At 39.0% G+C, this 19,330-nt stretch overlaps 1 protein-coding gene across 1 annotated transcript in view; it reads left to right on the top strand.

The window, feature by feature from the left end:
* Positions 1 to 19,330, top strand: part of EPB41L4A (erythrocyte membrane protein band 4.1 like 4A) — a 241,435-nt gene that overhangs the window by 208,413 nt on the left and 13,692 nt on the right. The window contains exons 16-18 of the mRNA XM_005866454.2: positions 2,990 to 3,037; positions 3,966 to 4,043; positions 13,637 to 13,756. Coding sequence (XP_005866516.1) covers positions 2,990 to 3,037; positions 3,966 to 4,043; positions 13,637 to 13,756 — 246 coding nt within the window. The remainder of the gene's footprint in view (positions 1 to 2,989; positions 3,038 to 3,965; positions 4,044 to 13,636; positions 13,757 to 19,330) is intronic.

Genomic DNA, 19,330 nt, shown 5'->3' with positions numbered 1-19,330 from the left:
CCAGTGTTGCTCAAGCATTGAGGGTGAGCAGAAAAGTGCTAGAAATGAGCCTGGAGAGAAAGGTGGGGCCAGACCTCATCGGACACCTGAGCTTTGTTGAGGATTTTGGTCATTAGATCAGTAGTTTTCAGAAAGGATGATAACAAGATCATATTTGTATTGTGTAAAGGTGGCCCTTACTGTTCTGTGGAAAGGAGGTGGAAGGGAATAGTTGTGGAAACAGAGAGGCCAGGCAGCAGGCTATCATATGAGTCCTGGCCAAAGAGAATGGGAGCATGAGCCAACCTGGTGATGTGGAGACAAGAAAGGTGGTTTCAAAACCCATCCAGAGGTAGAATCAATAGTGCTGGCAGGATCAGCATGAGGGTGAAGGAGCAAAAGATGTCAAGAATGAAAACCAGGCTTGTGCACTTTCATGGATTGAAGTGTGATGCACTGAAATAAGAACCAGCAGGACATTACATGCTGAAAGGGACAACTTTTTGGGTTTGGGTATGTGGAATTTGTGGTTCCTTTGAGAAGTCCAAGTGCAGGTTTCACATGGATTGTTGGATATAAGTCAGGAGTTGGGTTAGTTGTCTTGACTAAAATATAAATTTCTTAAAAATGTTAATTGAAATATGAAATATGGAGGAGGCTGTCTAGATACATAGTATAGATAGAATGCAAAGACCAAGCCTATGACAGACCTGTGAGAAACTCCAACATTTATTTGGTGTAGTTGAAGAGGATTATTAACTTGGTAAAAGAGACATAGAATTTGTGGCCACAGTAAAAATCAAGAGAGTGAAAATCTGCTTACTAAATGGCTCCCTTCTCTCTTCATTCCCAGAATGCTAGAAGCCAGGCTTGTATCTTCCAGACATGAGATTACAGAATCTCAGTGTAAGAAAGGATAGATACAAGAGAAAAGATCTGCAGATAGAAACTTTCCAAGGATTTTCCAAGGAAATGGTTGAGACTATCCACATCACTTTGTTCCACATGACAGTGAAGCCATCAGTTAGCATGCTCTCCACCCAGAGGTTTAGTGCACAATGCTTGAGAGAGTCATTATCACCCAGCATTTGAGGATAATTTCTGTTTGGAAAGACAGAGACTGAAACAACTAGGAGTTGTGGGGGGGGGGGGGGGGGGGCAGGCAGGGGCACTCATAGGAAATAGAGTCAATATAAGAAACAGAAAGCTTTTTATGAAAGTGTAATTATTATCTTTGGAAAATGAAAACTTTGATATCAAAAGGAAAGAGTGAATAAAAGTTCTTAGACTTTAATGTGACAGAATTTTTAAAATAATCAATAGAAGGTTTAGAAGATAAAGTTAAGGAAATCCTCCCCAGAGTAGAGCAAAAACAAAGCATAGATATGTAAATAAAGATAAAAAAAACTATCCAACCTGGATATGAAATATTCGACTAGTGAAATTTCTAGGGAAAAACCTCAAGAAAATGCAGAAGAGTAAAGTATTAAAGAAGTTGTACAAGAAAGTATTTCAGAACTGAATTATTGTACTTTATGGAGAACCTGCTGAACATTTGATATAATAGATTGAAAAATTAGATCCATACCAAGATTCATTATCATAAAATTTTAAAACATTATAGATTTAGAGAGAATTTTTAACACTTGGAGTAGGGAAGGAATATGGAAGAGAAAAGAAAAGTCCATGCATAAATGGTGACAAATAAGAATTCTGGTCTTGGGCTGCTTAACAGCAATATCAGAAAAAAGATAATGAAGCATCACCTTCAAAATGCTGAAGGAAGATTATTTTCAATTTAGGGTTTTTTGCACTGTGATCAGGGCATATATAGCTCTTGACTGCTTTGCAGAAACAGAGAGCACTTAGATCAGAGAATGGTGGTACCATTGCTGGGCCATGTTGTGGATCCACTTGAGGATCCACTAGTATGAACATGGATTTGTAGTGTAACTAATATGCTCTTTTGTGTAACTCCATCCAGCACTGTTCAGCCAGCTGTTGAGGTGTAGCCCAGAGAACCTGGATAGTTGGTTGAGGTCTTGCCAAAAAGACTGAACAGAAAACAAAAAGTTGGAGGAAGTTTTGAGTATTGGCATGCATGTTATTGAGATGATAGAAATCTAAGCTGAGTCCGAGAGGGAATGAAGGAGGGAAAGAGCTGATGGATAATCACACAGTCAATAGGCACATAATCCTATTGAGGTCAAAGAAAGGTAGAATGGAAGTAGTTGAATGAGCAGTAATAACAGTTAACATTCATTGAGTGCACACAATGGGCTAGATCCTACTCTATACACTTTAAATGTATTAATTCATTTTGTCCTAATAACAACCTTTTGTGGGAGGTTCTGTTAAAATGGAGGCACTGAGTAGAGAAATAATTTAAATCACAACTCATCAATGAAGGAGATGGGATTCATATTCAGGTTGCCTGGCTCCAGAATCCTCACATTTTAACCAGGATACCCCATCAAAGCTGTTTGAAAGTAAATAGAAGTGGTAAAGGGGGTGGAAGGGATTGTGGTCTGAGAGCAGTTATTAGAGGTGGTTACAGAGGATAAAGTCCAAGTGTGACCAGGATGTGGGTGCTGCGTTATTGTGAAGAGATTATTAGAGAAAAGGTCAAGGGGACTTGGAAGCCAAGGTGTTGGGAAGGGCATCCAGGAGAGAGCTGATGTCAGATGATGGCAGAATTTGGCTTGGTGGATTGCAGACCTTGAAACTTCAGATAACTGCATCACTGGATGAATGGAATTTAACAGACATGTTGTGCATTTTTATTTGTAGACTATTTACAGCCCCCACTAGGTTGCTGGTTTCTTGAAGCCAATTGGTGGTCTCTTTCTGGGACCTGTTGTAGGGATGGACATATGTGCACGATTTCAATGTTTGATAATGAATGACTATGTAGCATATACATGAAGTGAAATTCATTTTGGTGTGCTTTCCTTAGCCAATTGATAACTTTCTATTTTCTTTAATGTCTTCACTTATTTGTTTTCCATAGGAAAGCCCATAACAGTGGTGAAGACTCAGATCTAAAGCAAAGGAGGAGGTAAACAACACAAACAAACAAAAAAACGAAATGGGAAGGGGGGCCTGGGAGAGGGAGGCAGGATCAGCAGATTAGCAGAGCTCAGAACTGAGGCCAGAGGAGGGACTTTCTTGTTTGTTTTATTAGTGACTGCTTTAAGAGTACTGTAAATGTGTTCTTTAACCTGAAATGGGTGTCAGCTGGTTCTCAGTCTTCCATTCTGTAGCACCCTTAGCAATTTCTCTTGTTTCTGCTCCCAGAGGAGCTGTCTCAGTTATCTGCTGCTACATTAAAACCATTCCAAAACTTGGTGTATTTAAAGCAACAGTAATCAACTATACCTCTTTTATAATTCTGTTGATTGAACAGGAAGTTTTTCTAGTTAGCTTTGCTAGTTTCAGACAAAGCTTCAGTTGGATGGTGGCTGAGGTTGGTTTATTTCTGTCTGATGCCTGGCAGAGTGGCTGGAGGCCTGGGGCCCCTCTCCGGGGTCTCTGGTGGCTGGGAGGAATCAGGAGCTACCAGCCCTGTTAAGGGCTAGTCCTGGAACTGTGAGAGTATCCCTTCCACCTCATTCTGTTGGTAAAATCAGCCCCAAGACGAGCACTAATTCAAGGGGAGAGGAAATAAACTCTGCCTCTCTCAATGAAGGGTGGAGGTTTGGTTTAGCACAGGGGCTTATAGCTTTATGTCAGATTTCTGTTGGAAGTGCTTGGATTTTTAGTCCTTCTGGGAGCATAGTGGCATTCGCCTTAATCTAATCACACTTCTTTAGACTCATTCAGATGTCTGACTGGATTGAGAAACACTGACCAGGGGAGGGATGCTACTTACGTTTGGGTTAGTAATTTTATTACGGAATTAATTCCAAAGAACCAACATGAACCTTTCTAAAATTTTCCATTTTTCTTAAATGTGAGTTTTTCACTTGCTCTTATTTTGTCTTCAGGTCCCGCTCGCGCTGTAACACAAGCAGTGGTAGTGAATCAGAAAATTCCAATCGAGAACACCGGAAAAAGAGAAACAGGTAATACTGGAATGTTACAGCTAGCTGGACCTGCAAAAGCAGAGGCTGTTGTCGGTGGTGAAAGCTGGGCGTCCGGTGTACTTTAAGCCGGATTGTCTCACCTGTGTTTAAGAAGCAATCTGGCACTATTTTGAAGCCGTCTTTTAGGAAACCTCAGCTCTTTGAACTGCGTTTCTTATCTTTATAATAAGATAATTAAACAGTTTGACAATGAGGTTCCATCTTGTTAATTAAAAACAAAGTTGATCTATATTTAGGTACAACATGTAGTGAATTTGTCTAAGGGTAGTAAGAAATTTTACTGTGAGTAGAGGGGTTTCTCCCTGAAGTATTTTTTAATATATTTTTTAAAAAATTGATTTTAGAGAGGAAGGGAGAGGGAGAGAGAGATGGAAACATCAATGAGACAGAATAATTGATCACTCCACACTGGGAATTGAGCCTGCAATCCGGGCATATGACCTGACCTGGAATTGAGGCGGTAACCTTTTGGTTCATGGGTCGATGCTCAACCACTGAGCCATACCAGCTGGTGTCCCTGAAGTATCTTTTAACGTGATGTTACTATATTTTGCCCAACCAAAAATGAGGGACTCATTGTTGTATAGATTCTGTAGTTTCAGCCTCATGTAGATGTATATGCAAATATGTGTTTATATTTATGTAGGCACATACAATTAGATGGGGAAATGCAGTTTATTCATATCTTTAGGACTCATTTTTTAAGAGCTTTTTAATAACATCATTTGACATGTAATCAGCATTAGTGATGGCTTAATGCATTAATCAGTTCTCACTTGTAGCAAAATAATTATTTGAAAACAGGTGTTTTCATAGTGCTAGGTTGGGAGTGAGAAGGATTTGGTTGCTCCTGTGCCAGTTGCTAACCCAGTGGTTCTCAACTGGGGACAATTTTGCCCTCCCCTCCGCTCCCTGAGGATATTTGGCCATGTTTTGAGACACTTTTGATTGTCATAATTGGGCGAGGGGATTGCTGTAGACCAGGATACTGCTAAATATCCTACAATGTACAGACTGCCCCCCACAACAAAGAAATATCTGGCCCCCAAAACATGTCAGTAGTGCTACTGTTAGAAACCCATTCTCACCTGAGGTGGAACTCTGGCCTGGTTGTTTTTGCTTTTCTGGGTCATTTTTTTATCTTCTGTAAAATGAGGAAGTTGGAAGAGATAATCTCCAAGGTCCTTCTTTAGTACTCAGAGCCCTTGTGCTTGGCACACACTGAATCAGCCTCCCTCTCTGACTACAAAGCCTGTGCAATAATAGCCCAGACAGCATTGTGAGTGCAGACCATTTTCTTAGGGGAGCTTTCTCTGTGGAGCCTTCTTGGGGCTGGAATCACACTGCATAGAGGTGAGATCTCAGTGTGTTATAACACTCTTCTCAAGGAAGTGATCCCGTTTCTTCTTCTGTAAAAGCCCAAGTGTGGAGGGCAGCTCTCCCTGAGGTCCCCTCTTCCTGCTCTAAAATTCACAGTCTTCACAGACAACACAAAACAAAGCAAAATATCCCACCTTCTCCCCCACCACACACACGGCTGTACTTACTGATCGAGCCAGTATCTTAACAAATTTATTTCTCTTTTGCTTGGTATATTTTAAATTGTGCTTGTAGACGCTATCGTCTCAACTTCTCAGAAGGTGGCCTGTTTAAAAACAGTCTTTTGGGGCCCAAAGCACTCATGTTGACATTTGCTGTTCAAAATGAAACACTATTAAAGGGTTGCCAGCAAGTCCTTAAATAGCTCATTATTGTTCTACTTGCGCACAGGCTCCAGTATTCCTAGTAGGTGTTTTCTCCCTCAAGACTTTCTCTCCCACCCCACCCCAGGCACAGCTTTTTAGGTTGGGATTCTTTGTATTGTGTAAGTGTGTATTTTAGAATGGTGGTGGTTCTGAGTGTGTAAGTGCTAATGTGCTTTGGAAGGCTGTTAATGAGAAATCACTTTCAAAACACACTGACACAGAGGCTTTCAGACTCATTTTACCTGTAGAAATATTGCCCCGGGGTTTCATAAGTTGCTTGTGTCTGTCAAAGATGAGGTCTAGAGTCTAGATCTCAGGGGCACAGCAAAACAGTGGGCAGAGGAAGAAATACGTCTTTCAGTTGCAAACCCCACTCCTGCAGATTCTCGTGCAGCAGGTGGCGGCGGGTGTGCAGGAGAAGCTGCAAGCACGGCTGCCTCCGGGGGCCACTTACACATAATGCTGTGCCTCCACTAACCCTCGGTCCCATTATTTGCCTTTTACATTTTGCCAGAACCCACTCCTTCCACATCAGGATGCGTAGGTCTGAATATTTAAACTGCAGCCCTGCTGACGGTCCTAATGGGTCTTCTGTCTGTGATGGAGGGTCCTCTCCTGACTTCCTATTTGTGCAGAAGACTCTGTTTTGGGGGAGAGGATATATCTCTTCTACTCCATCTGCCCTTCCTTATCCCAGAAGCAGTGTGACCCAGCCAGGCTCTCCACAGAGTCCTCTGTGCTTTTATCAAAGGACTCTGGTGACCCTAGAATGGGGCAAACTGCCTCGAACATGCTGATGCTCTGCTTCCTGCAGCAAGGTCTCAAAATTCAGCCCTGTTGTATTCATGTGCACTCGTTAGAACTTTGAATCTTATCCCTGAGATCCGGTCGCTAGAGGTTGGAGTGCATGGGCTGTGCTCTGGACTTGCCCAGGGTGTATATTGAAGGAGAACCCAGGAAGTAGATTTACCAGAGGGAAACCTTTCACAAACCAGCTTTCCCTGAAAACACCTTAAGTTTAATAAAATATCCTGCACATTCAAAGAAACCAGTCTGCAAAACATGCTCTGTGCTATTGATGAGAATCAGCATCCTTTGAGCATTCACCAGGGAGAATCTGTGGATTACCCAGTCATTAGCTTTGATGTGTGGCTAGGCTTTTAGGATTTTGAAGTGGGAGATTTGGAGGGGGTGGAGGGGCAGCGACTTGAGAAGCAGTCTGGTGTTTTTTGCATAAGCATACAAGTGGAAGTAACTCTGGAGCTTGGTGAAGATTACAAGAGTAAAAGATGCCCTGGCCGGGTGGTTCAGTTGGTTAGAGCATCATCCATACACCAAAAATGGTGGCGGGTTCCATTCCCAGTCAGGGCACATACCTAGGTTATGGGTTCAATCCCTGGTTGGGGTGCATACAGGAGGCAACCCATTGATGTTCCTCTCTCACATCGATGTTTCTCTCTAAAAAAAAAAATCAATTGAAAACATATCCTCATGTGAGGATTTTAAAATAGAAGAATAAAAGAAATGAGAAGCCTGGAGTAAGAGCAGGACTAGCGTAAATTGGCAACAGGAGACCATTTGGACCTTCCCCTGATTTTATCCTGGGATGTTTGCATCACAAACTCGTTAGTTATGTATGTGAGGCTGTGTGTGGGTGCATGTGTGTACACACGGGTGCAGTAGAGCACAGAACAAAGAATCAGGGAGCCTGTGCTATAAATTTGACCCAGCTTTGGAGAACTCTGTGGCTAGGAGCTGGTTACCTTACCCTCTGAATCTCAGTTTTCCCATATGCAAAGTGGAATGATACCTGTCCTGTCTACCTCACAAGAGCTTTGTAAACATCCAGGAGATAATAGATGTGCTTTGAGAAGTAGGAAGTGCCCTGCACAGGCAGGTACTGTAGATGAGTGAGAGCAGTCAGCACTGCTCCCTGCTATCTGAAGTCCCTGTTGTATCTGTAAGCCAGGGCCCAGCTCCCTTTAACAAAAAGGACGTCCATGTTTCTAACATGAAATTTTCCTGCCATAAATATTGTTAGTTTCTTCCTGCCCTTTAGATCTCTTTTAGAATCTGTATCTGAATAATGGATTAAGATGGTTTTAAATATTTTAAATATGTTCCACAAGGTCTTTTGTATTATTTTCCCAAAAAGAAAAAAAAAAAAGAAGAAGAAACTGTCTTCTGTGGCACTGCAACTGACAGGGACGATGCATCTGAGTAGGGCCTGATGTTGGCAGGATTTTGCAGGGGGGTTAAAAAAAGAACTTGATTGTCCCTGTGCCCGAAGGGAAAACACAAACCAAAACAAAAATGTGTTTGGATGATAGCAAGCTTAAACCAGTGGGGCATTTCTTTCAGATAGCCTGAAAGGAGGCAACTGTTTCCTTGCTTGCCTTCCCTCCTGCCCTGTTCCTGATTTAGGTAGAGGCTGCAGACCAGGTAGAAATTATGGGCCCGGAGAGAACCGATCATACGAAGCCAATGGAAGCAGTGTTCGCCATGCTACAGATTGGGAGGGTTTCTGATTTCCACTCTAATAAGTCATTTCAAAATGTAGACATTTGATATGGATGAATTAGGGCTTCCAGAGCATAATCAAAGTTGACAGAGATGACTGTGGAGGTGCAAAGCTGCAGCCGCTGAAGGATGACGTCTGATTACTGAACGAGGGCAAAGCAGGTTGAAAAATTAGGAAAACAGAAGGAGAGCTTGAAAGAGAAATTGCACCAAAAGGTAGCCTATTTTGCAGGGAGAGCATAAGGAATAAGTGGAAGAGACAGAAGCATCTTTAAGAGCAAATAAGAATAATTTATTGATGATGGGGGAAAGTTGGGAAAAGCAAATGAATTTTTTGCTTGGTGGTCTTAAGGGAGTAGGTCGACAGATGCCTGGAACCAACATAAATTTCCCTAGGGAAGAAAAACTGAAAATAAAAGAAAAAGAAGGTTGGTTTATAGCAGGTGATCCGAAAATGAGTGCAGTTGATGAGAAACACAAGGCTACAGTCAGTTGGGACCCGCAGACTTAATATCAGCGATGGAGTGGTCATATGAAGCAATTGTCTGGAAAGCCGTGCCATAGATGAAGAGTAGAGGTTTGTCTCAATGTGTCTGACTGGTTTGAAATAAAACACAAATAGAGAAAAATAGAGTTTAAAGCTAGACAGGATCTTCGCAATAATTAGGTAGATGAAAAACTGACACCTGACCAAAGAAGATAAGCAATTTGCCCAGATAATGGCAGAGTGGGGACCAGGCAGAGCGCCGTGTATTGCTCATACATTCTTGGAGCTTCATTATACATTTGCTTTGTGAGATTTCTCAGGTTCAGCATTAAATATGGTCTTTATTTCAGTGAATGAGTAGTGAATTAGAACTGGTGTAAAGGATGGTCCTATTAGGAACAAATCCGCCTGGGTAAAGGTAGAGAGCAAAGCCCATGAGAGTTTGTATAAGAATTCATTTAATGTGAAGAATTCTGCAGAAGAGGCCGAACTATAATTGGGCAGATAGGAAAGAAGAGACTAGGAATAGTCATTATCTTCATTTTTGTTATCAAACAATTATATGGCGTTTCATCTTCAAACCTTTTGCAGACTTTAATTAAGTGTCACATACACTTATAATCTAAATTGCATGCATCTCCGGAAAAGTAAGGTGTTGAAATTTGGTGAGACGTGGGGGAAATATATTAGAATTCTTCTATCCTGAAATGTCATTGAAATTTGTTCTATTTTGAAGCAACCTCTTTCCTTGCACATTAAAAAAAAAAAGCCTTGTCATAATGCTCCCTACCCCAACTGTTAACTCTGCATAGTTTTAGATAAGAAAATAGGTATAATATGATAAATTTAGAGTTATTGCATCTAAGGATACAGGAAGGAAACAGCATTTTTCAGGTTCACTTTAAATGTAACATTTGAAAATTAATATTTCCCCAGTGAAAATTACAGTGGACTCTTTTTCCCCCTTGACATTTAAAATTTTTTATTTTGGTTGAAAGTATTACAGGTATCCCCCCTTTTTTTCTCCCGTTGACCCCTTCCCCTTGATACTTTCATGACTGTCATGTAAGAGCACATTTTGACTTTTTAAAAGGTACTGTTCTTCTTAATGTAAATCCCCACATCATAATTAAAATAGCAGGAAGGCCCTGACCAGTGTGGCTCAGTTGGTTGGGTGTCGTTCCGGGCACCAAAAGGTTGCTGGTTTGATTGCTAGTCAGGGCTCATGCCCAGGTTGTGGGTTCAATCCCTGGTGGGAGGTATGCTGGAGGCAGCCCATCCATGTTTTGCTCTCACATCAATGTTTCTCTCTCTCTCTCTCTCTCTCTCTCTCTCTCTCTCTCTCTCTCACACACACACACACACACACACACACACACACACACACACAGAAAAGGAGCAAAGCCAACACTTGTGTATCCCACACCTAAGGATGGATGAGACAAGGTGCATTATAGGAGCTGCCTTTACATGTAAAGATTTATTTATTCACTAATGCATAAACAAAATAGTTAACTTCTGCCTCTTAAGGACTGGATGGTATAATATTCTTGCTTCTAGTCCTAAGATTTTCCTTTCCATGCAGCACCTGTATTTTCTGGAACAGTTCATTGATGGGCGAAATGACACTTTCATTCTTGTAATGAGGCACCATTAACTGGAAGCCTTTTGTAAGGGTGTAATTTCAAACTTCATTACAGACTAAGACAGCCACGCCACCGTTACTCAGGAAAATGTGCTTCTGTTGTGACTCTTCAATGAGCCTTACATTTTTAATGCACCGCGTTCGAATATTTATGAAGCAGTGTCGCCAGTAGAGGGCATCTGTCTTTTAAACATGTGGGTCACAAGGATATTCATTGCCAGGGTTTCACTGCCCTTGCTTTAGACTTTTAGAAGAGTTACAGGAACATGCCATAGTCTGAAATTTCTTCTGATGTAGTTCTTATCAGTAGCAAGGTACAGGGACTCTGGGCTCATGTTTCAGGAGCTTTCATTTCCTTCATCAAGGTAAGAGCTTAGTACAGTGATGGCGAACCTATGACACGCGTGTCAGAGGTGACACTCGAATTCATTTTTTTGGTTGATTTTTCTTTGTTAAATGGCATTTAAATATATAAAATAAATATCAAAAATATAAGTCTTTGTTTTACTATGGTTGCAAAGGTCAAAAAATTTCTATATGTGACACAGCACCAGAGTTAAGTTAGGGTTTTTCAAAATGCTGACACACCGAGCTCAAAAGGTTCGCCATCACTGGCTTAGTACGAAGGTAGCCAGTTAAATTCTACAATAAAGAATGCACAATAAAATAAATAGATAGATAGATAGGCAGATAGATAGATAGATAGATAGATAGATAGATAGATAGATAGATAGATAAAAGAATGCACATACACTCGTTGTGCTTCCTTTTAAATGTCTATCCTCTGGGAAAAATCTGTTTGCCAAAGTCTGGCCTCAGCCTTGCTCATAAGGCTTGACCTCTCAGAAATAAAAATGGTGATTTCCTGATAAAACAAACACGCACATTGTGAAATGTAGTCCTGCCCATGACTATGCAGCCATATTGTTCAGCATGGAAGCTCTGGAGGATTAGGAGTTAGGAGACCTGGGTTTCACATCTTTCCCTGGGCACTGTGAGGTGTGGGTGCCTGGGGGGAAGGAGATACCTCCTTGCCAGCCGCTACTTCCCCACTGACTGTCTTGATCTAACTTTGAATCCCTCAGTCCAGCTCTGCTCCCCCATCAGACTGTCACAGAATCCATAAGATGGTTTGAGATGTAGGTTCTGGCTGTGAAAAATACATGTATGTATGAGTATATATAAGCACACACATATATAAGCACATAGCATTTTCAAATTGGAGTGTTTCAAACAATGGTTAATAATTATGTCCTCAAGCAGTTTACCTACTCTTATTTTTCTTCAAATACTTGTAATGTTGAGATCCATAGCAGTATATGTTGGATTTTAATTTCCTCTGTTCATGCCATGAGAGAAGGAATCTGTGAAACATACCATGACTGTATCCTGTTAATTTTCAAATAGCCTGTTAGAATGGAAAGTTTTAGCAAGGAAATATATACAGTTCAAGGGTTTGAAGTGTGTTACAGATAATTTTTCACTTAACACAATTCCTCCTTAATCTAGAGAGATTTAAACAGTTTCTACCTCAGAAGGTACTCTGTTGTTGTTGTTGTTTTTTTACTTGAATTTGCCTTACATTGTCTCTAAGTTATATGTGAAATGAATATTTACTATCCATCTACTGATATGCATTTATAAGCAAATCCAAGTATCCACACAACAGCCTATATTAAGTGCTGTCACAGGGCAACCAGAAGACATCTGTTTAGCGAGAGAAATGACTCCAAACTTACCTGTTCACTTCATTTTGGTTTTGAAGCATTTATGCTCATCCAGTCCCAGTATTGGGTTGATTTCCTTGCAATTTAGTGCTTCTCTCCCACACCCTGGGAGTCTCAGTGTGTGAAATGAACACACCGGAACAGTTTCCTGAGGATTTACATAAATTAAAAGTTAAATATTCAAATAACAGGTGTTTAATTTTTGCAAGGAATACTCAGGGCTTCACAGCGTTGCAGTGCATCCCAGACAGTATTTACACATTAATTAAGCACTTGCTTTAATTATGCACTCACTTAATTTCACTCCTACAATACCTCATCTTGTTACCAAAAAGTTGATATAGTGAACATCCAGAACTTCTTCAGTGTGGTCCATGGGTGGGTTTTGTTAGATCCATGTGGTACCTTAACACACAGAATTGCTTGCCATTACTTAAAATCAGAAGAGTTCACTTTAAACATTCAGATTTGTGGATTATCTTTTTAAAAATAAAAAGTCTGGTATCATTGTCCTGTGATCTCACCTGGCGGGTGCCTATGCTCCCCAATTACCTCTGCTTCTGATTTGCTCTGGATTTCCTGGTCCCTCATTTACATATCCTGCTTGGTCCCTGGCCATCTTGAGTGTTCACACCTCTTGGGCCTGTGAGCAGCCATAGCCCCAATGCTCTGTGCCTGCCCAGCAGCTAATGCACGATGCCACCACATTTAACTTTGTTGCACTTCTAGTTTTCTGTCTTAAACAATCAGAATTATATCTGGAAATTATTGACCATGAAAACTTTGACAATTAGTATGATTTTTTAAAGAGCATTTTAACATACAATTATTTATTGCTGCTTTGGTTAGCACATTTTAAAAAATGATTTTCTCTCATGATTTAAGATTGTCTCTATAGCAGATGCCACTCTTTAGTCAAAACTTGAATATGTTATATGTCAAATGGGTACTAGATTTATGGGAGGGATCACTTCATAAGTTATATAAATGTCTAACCACTCTGCTATTCACCTGAAACTAATAAATATTGAATGTCAACTGTAGTAGCAAAGTAAATTTAAAAAAATCTTAAATATGTTTTTGTTTGACACACCGTTTTCTAAGAAAATTTTAAGACAAAGGTAGAAGTCTGAATATAACTAATACATGCTTACATGTATGTATAAATATTATACTATATTCATAAGTATATACATATATACAAGTACATACATATTATATATTTATACAGAAATACATATATACTTATGTGTTAATCCATTCAACACATTCTTAGCTTTGAGTTAATGATAATGAAATTGCTTCTTAAATAACTTCATTTTTCTTAATCACTTTTAAGTAACTTGATCATTTCTTAATATCACTTAAAAGCTGGTTTAGGATGAACCAAAAAAACAAAGCACCACATGTGTGGACATTAACTTTAGATGAATGGTCTTGCTTTTCAGAATACGGCAGGAGAACGACATGGTTGATTCAGCGCCTCAGTGGGAAGCTGTATTAAGGAGACAAAAGGAAAAAAACCAGGCGGACCCCAACAACAGGCGATCCAGACACAGATCTCGCTCGTACGTGGACTCTTTCTATACCTTGATTAAAAAACGCTGAGCTTGAAGTAGCGTGTGGCTTCTAGGGCAAAGGGGGCTGTCTCTTTCAAGCCTTCTGAAGTGATTTAGTTCAACCTTGATGATCCTGTTGTTTATTTTTCATATTGACCGCCTCATATTTGTGACATTCACTAACTATATCTGAAGCTGTAGAAGTTGGAGCAAAGCCAACCCAAAGTATCATAAAAAGACAAGGCCATCAAAGTTGTGTTTTGTTTTTAAACAAAAGCATATATTCAACTGAATAAACAGGAACAGTCTCCTTTGTTCCGGAGCCTGTCTGTTGGTGGAATACCTGCTGCTTCTCTCAATTGGAGTCTGCAGAATTCTCTAAAGTCTTGTTCCAGGTTGAATGAGATGTGAATATCTTCCCATCAAATTACCATTTGTGAGCAGTAGTCAGGGAGTGATTCATTACACCCCAATGTTGGAATTTGCCTGCTTCTTCTGTTGCTAGGCAATGCCATGCGTGAGCACAATTACCCCATTACGATGAGATTGCCAGACCCCCACATTAATTTTCTTTTGAGCTGGTGAAGTTTATATATTTGTTATTAATGTGTATATTGTCCAGATGTAGACTCTCCAGCACCCCTACCTTTGTGACCCTAGGTAGTTAGGTGTGTGGTGTTGCTTACTAGAGGAATCTCAGGGCGGTGGAGGGTGCTGGGGAGTGGATTTGGACACAGACTGTGTAGGTAGGTGGGAGCTCTGAGGGAGCCAGGCAGAAGGGTTCCAGCTCAGGTTAACAGAGGCTGGGGAGGACTCCGCAGGGTACACCCCAGAACCCTGCGTGACTCCAAGGGATGGTTCTCAGTCTTAGATGCTTGCTTTTTACCCAGAATGTATTTTTTTTATCTGTAGTACCTCAGAAGGAGTGATCTGTTTCTTTTGTATAGGAAATTTGCAAGAACACTAAGCAGTGCTATAGTAGGTCTTCACTTAATATCATTAATGTGGCTATCAGCAAAAACCAGTTTTATCACAAGCTAATTGATGTAAAGACTTAAGTTCCTACAGCACCTCATCAACATTATAAGGAAAGGATGTTATTTGAGGACCTGCTGTACACTCTTATAGATTTATTCATTATGCCATAATGTTTTTGTTCCAAAACCTAATTAAAATGTTCAATTTAAAGCAGAAGTTAATAAAAAGCTTCCTTTGTCCTGGATACTATCTCTTTGCAACTCCATTAAAAAAGAGAGGTTTAGATGTGGATGAATCAAGACCTCATTGAAGATAGTCTAACAAAAGGCACAGAAACCCAAGAGCAAGACTCAGCATAGTCCTGGGTAAATCTTTTGTAACCATGCTTTTTACCTGTCTATGCAGGAACTTCTTCTATGAGGGACTTATAATACACAAGGTTTGGTGACTTTATATTAAATCTTAAAACAACATTTAGTTTTCTAATCATTTCTAAAGAACTCTAAATTCAATTAAATATAAATAGTAAATCTCATGTAATAAAGGGAATAGGAAAATAAAATTAGGAAAAATTCTATAGATAGATTTTTAAGAAGTCAAAATCCATTACTAGAAGCAATACTAAATAAATGAACAATCTATTTATAAATACAATTGATAAGCAGAACTATCCATTGTTGTTGAGTATAATAGTTACTTTAATCCAATTGTATTATTGGGCAAATATTTGTAGATGGGCCTGGTAATTTAATAATTTCAGTGGAGTGACCTGAGATTTATTTAACAGCGTAAGGAATACACATTTTTTTTTTAACTGAGGGTAATTTGAGGTGAAATTTACATACAGTGAAATGCTCTCATCTTAAGTGTACAATTCAATGAATTTTGACAAATATTTACATAGTGTATCCATCTTATCAATCAAAATATAGAATTAAAAAGTTCTCTCGTGTTCCTTCTAGCAGTCCCCATGCTCCATAGGCGACCACTATTCTGATTTCTATCACCATAGACTAGCTGCAACCAAGGTACATGCCCTTGACCGGAATCAAACCCGGGACTTCTCAGTCCGCAGGCAGATGCTCCATCCACTGAGCCAAACCGGTTAGGCCAATTCAATGAATTTTGACAAATATTTACTTAGTGTATCCATCTTACCAATCAAAATATAGAATTAAAAAGTTCCCTCGTGTTCCTTCTAGTCAGTCCCCATGCTCCATAGGCGACCACTGTTCTGATTTCTATCACCATAGACTAATGCTTCTCTTTTATTGAACTTCATATAAATGTAATTATACAATATGTGCTCTTTTAAAATCTTCCTTTTTTCATTCAGTGTTTTTGCACGTTGTGTCTATCAGTGCTTATTTAAAATTTTTAAGCACTGGTCCATTATATGAATATACCATGATTTGTTTAGCCATTCTCCTCTTGATAGACATTTGGATTGTTTCCAGTTTTTGCTATTGTGTTAAAAGCTGCTATGGACAATGTGTTAAAAGCTGCTATAGACATTCCTTACAAGTGTATCTATGGAGTGTGTTTTATTTTACCTTGGGTAAATACCTGGGAGTGGAATTTCTGGGTTAGAGTATATTTGCATATTTAATTTTATAAGAAACTACCAAAATGATTTCCAGAAAGTTTGTATCATTTTATACCCCCATTAGCAATGTATGAGAGTTCCAGTTCTGAACTATTTGCCAATAGTTGGTTTTGCTCTGTCTTAATTGTAGCTTGTCTAGTAGGTTCGAAGTGGTATCACATTGCGGTTTTAATTAGCATGTTTCTGATGCCTAATGATGTCAACCACATTTTCCTGTGCTTGTTGGTTATTTATAATTTTTTAAAATATATTTTTATTGATTTCAGAGAGGGAGAGAGAGATAGAAACATCAATGAAAGAGAATAATTGATTGGCTGCCTCCTGCATGCCCCCTACTGGGGATCGAGCCTGCAACCTAGGCATGTGCTCTTGACCGGAATAGAACCTGGACCCTTCAGTCCACACGCTGATGCTCTAACCACTGAGAAAACTGGCTAGGGCCATAAATTTTTGCCCATTTTTAATTATGGCGTTTGATTTTTTTAATTATTTATTTTTAGGGTTCTTTATATATCGTGGATGTATGTATTAGTCTGAGTACTTTCTCCTGGCTGTGGTTTGCTTTTTCATGTTCTTAACCTTGGGGTTTTTTGTTGTTGTTGTTTACTGTACTCATTTTTTTTTCAGGTTTCAGGTGATTATTCATTTATTTACTTATTTTCCCATTCAACACAATTTTGCATTAGTTTCAGGTGTCCAGCACAGCAGATAGATATTCATATAAGTTACCAAGTTTGCTCAGATAATTCAAGTGCCCACCTGGTACCATAGTCATTGCAATATTGTTAAATGTATTCCTATGCTTTATCTTACATCCCCATGCCTGTTTTGCAACTAACAATATGTACTTAATCCCATCACCTTATTTTATCCCTTTTTTATGATAAGCATAAATTTTAAATTTTGATGAAGAACACTATCATTTTTTAAATTTCTAGTTAAGGCTTTTTGCGTCTTAAGGAATATTTGCCTATACCGCAGTTACAGATATATTTTCATATCTTTTTCTAGCAGCTTTATATATTTTGTTCTTATATCTAGGTATATGATTCATCTAGAATTAAATTTTCTGTATGTATGAGGTAGAGGTAGATATTTAGAAGTTTTTCCAATGTGTTTATCTGGTTATTTCAGTCTCATTCACTGAAATGCCTTAGGCCAGTGGTCGGCAAACTGCGGCCCCTTGAGTGAGGCTCTTCCACAAAATACCACGTGCGGGCGCGCAGTACTGTGCGATTGAAACTTTGTGGCCACACTCAAGGAGCCAAAGAGCCGCATGTGGCTCGCGAGCCGCAGTTTGCCAACCGCTAACTTAGGGCATTAGTTGAAAATCAATTTGATTGCTTATATGTGAGCCAATTTTGTTTCATTGATCTATTTGTCTATCCCTAAGCCACCACATGTCTTGGTTACTCTAGCTTTACAATAAGACTAGAATCAGGTAGTGTAAATTCTCCAACTTTGTCCATGTTTTCAAGGTTCTTTTAGCTATTTTAGATCCTTTGCAGTTCTATGTAAATTTTGATCAATTTATTAGTTTTCATCCAGAAAAAGACAATAGATTGTAGATTAGGATTATGTTGAATCTATAGATCAGTTTTGAGAAAATTAATGTTTTACCCATCCATTTATTTGTCTTTAACTTCTCTTAGCAATGTTTGATAGTTTTCAATACAGTTATTGCACTTATTTTGTTAAATTTAATTCTAAATATCTAATAGTTTTAATGGTATTGAATTGTACATTTAAATTTTTTATTTACCAATTATCTGTTAGTATATACACTGAGTGGCCAGATTATTATGACCGGCCAGATTATTATGATCACCCCATCAGTACAATGAAGTGAATTAGTTATGCAAATAATAATAATAATAATAATAATAATAAAACCTTGAGAGTATTTGCTTAGGAAGTTTTCAATATTCAGTATTTTTGGAAGTGTCAATGAAGTACTGATGGGGTGTTCATAATAATCTGGCCACTCAGTGTAGAAACAGGCTTATGCTGTCTGTTGCCCAATGTCTGAAAAACAATTGCTTTGTACATTTTGTTTTATTTTATAGTTTTTGAGGATGGGAGGGCTCATTTGATAACACTTACTCCTTTGGGACCTGAAGTTCAGGAAAACTCTTATCTTTAAATTGGGTATTACTTCTATTAGAGCAACTGAAATCAGAAAAGAATCTAATGATACCTTAAATTTAAAATCTTATTTAAACTTTCCTTTTAATCTTATCTACATAATAAAAATATCAGATCAGAGGGGAGATTTTCTCAGACAATGTGAATTATGAGAAGAACTCCTTTAAGAGTTGGATGTGTACCATTCTGGAATTTAGTTTTAAAGCAAATAATAAAAAGACTTAGCAAATGTTGGGATGACTTTGTAACTGAACTTGATTGATTACATAGCTGATATGGCCAAAGTGCATTTAAAAATATGTATATATTTAAGTGCTGGGAAAATAATCTATTTGAAGAATGATTCATTCATGCTGCTCTGGCTGCTTGGTAAAACGCAGGTTGGAAAAAAAAGGAAGCAAGAAGAGTAATTAGAAAACTTTGCAGTGGTCTACATATGAGAGGTGATGTTAGCTCAGTAGGTGGAAATGAAGTGGATGAACATGCATTTTTGGAAGTAGAGCTGACAGAGTCATCGTATGAGAGGCATCATGGATGCACTTTAGCTTTGGGGCTGATGGATGAAGTGGGTAGCCATGCTGTTTTACTGGGAATGGAGTGAGATAGGCCATTCTCACTGTGTGGGGAGAGTGTCAAGATTTTTGTTTCATTAGGTTTAAGAAACCAACAATTAAATAGAAGTTTCAAGTAGGCAACTAGATGTTTCATTAGGTTTAAGAAACCAACAATTAAATAGAAATTTCAAGTAGGCAACTAGATAAAAGTGTTATAACTCGGAAAAACCAAGATGGCGGCATAGGTTAACGCCGGAGTTTGCTGCCTCGAACAACCACTTCAAAAATACAACTAAAAGA

This window comes from Myotis brandtii, unplaced genomic scaffold (genome assembly GCF_000412655.1).
Source record: "Myotis brandtii unplaced genomic scaffold, ASM41265v1 scaffold230, whole genome shotgun sequence".
Classification (NCBI taxonomy): domain Eukaryota; kingdom Metazoa; phylum Chordata; class Mammalia; order Chiroptera; family Vespertilionidae; genus Myotis; species Myotis brandtii.
The sequence above is the reverse complement of the archived record's forward strand: the minus strand, read 5'-3'. Positions and strand labels throughout refer to the sequence as shown.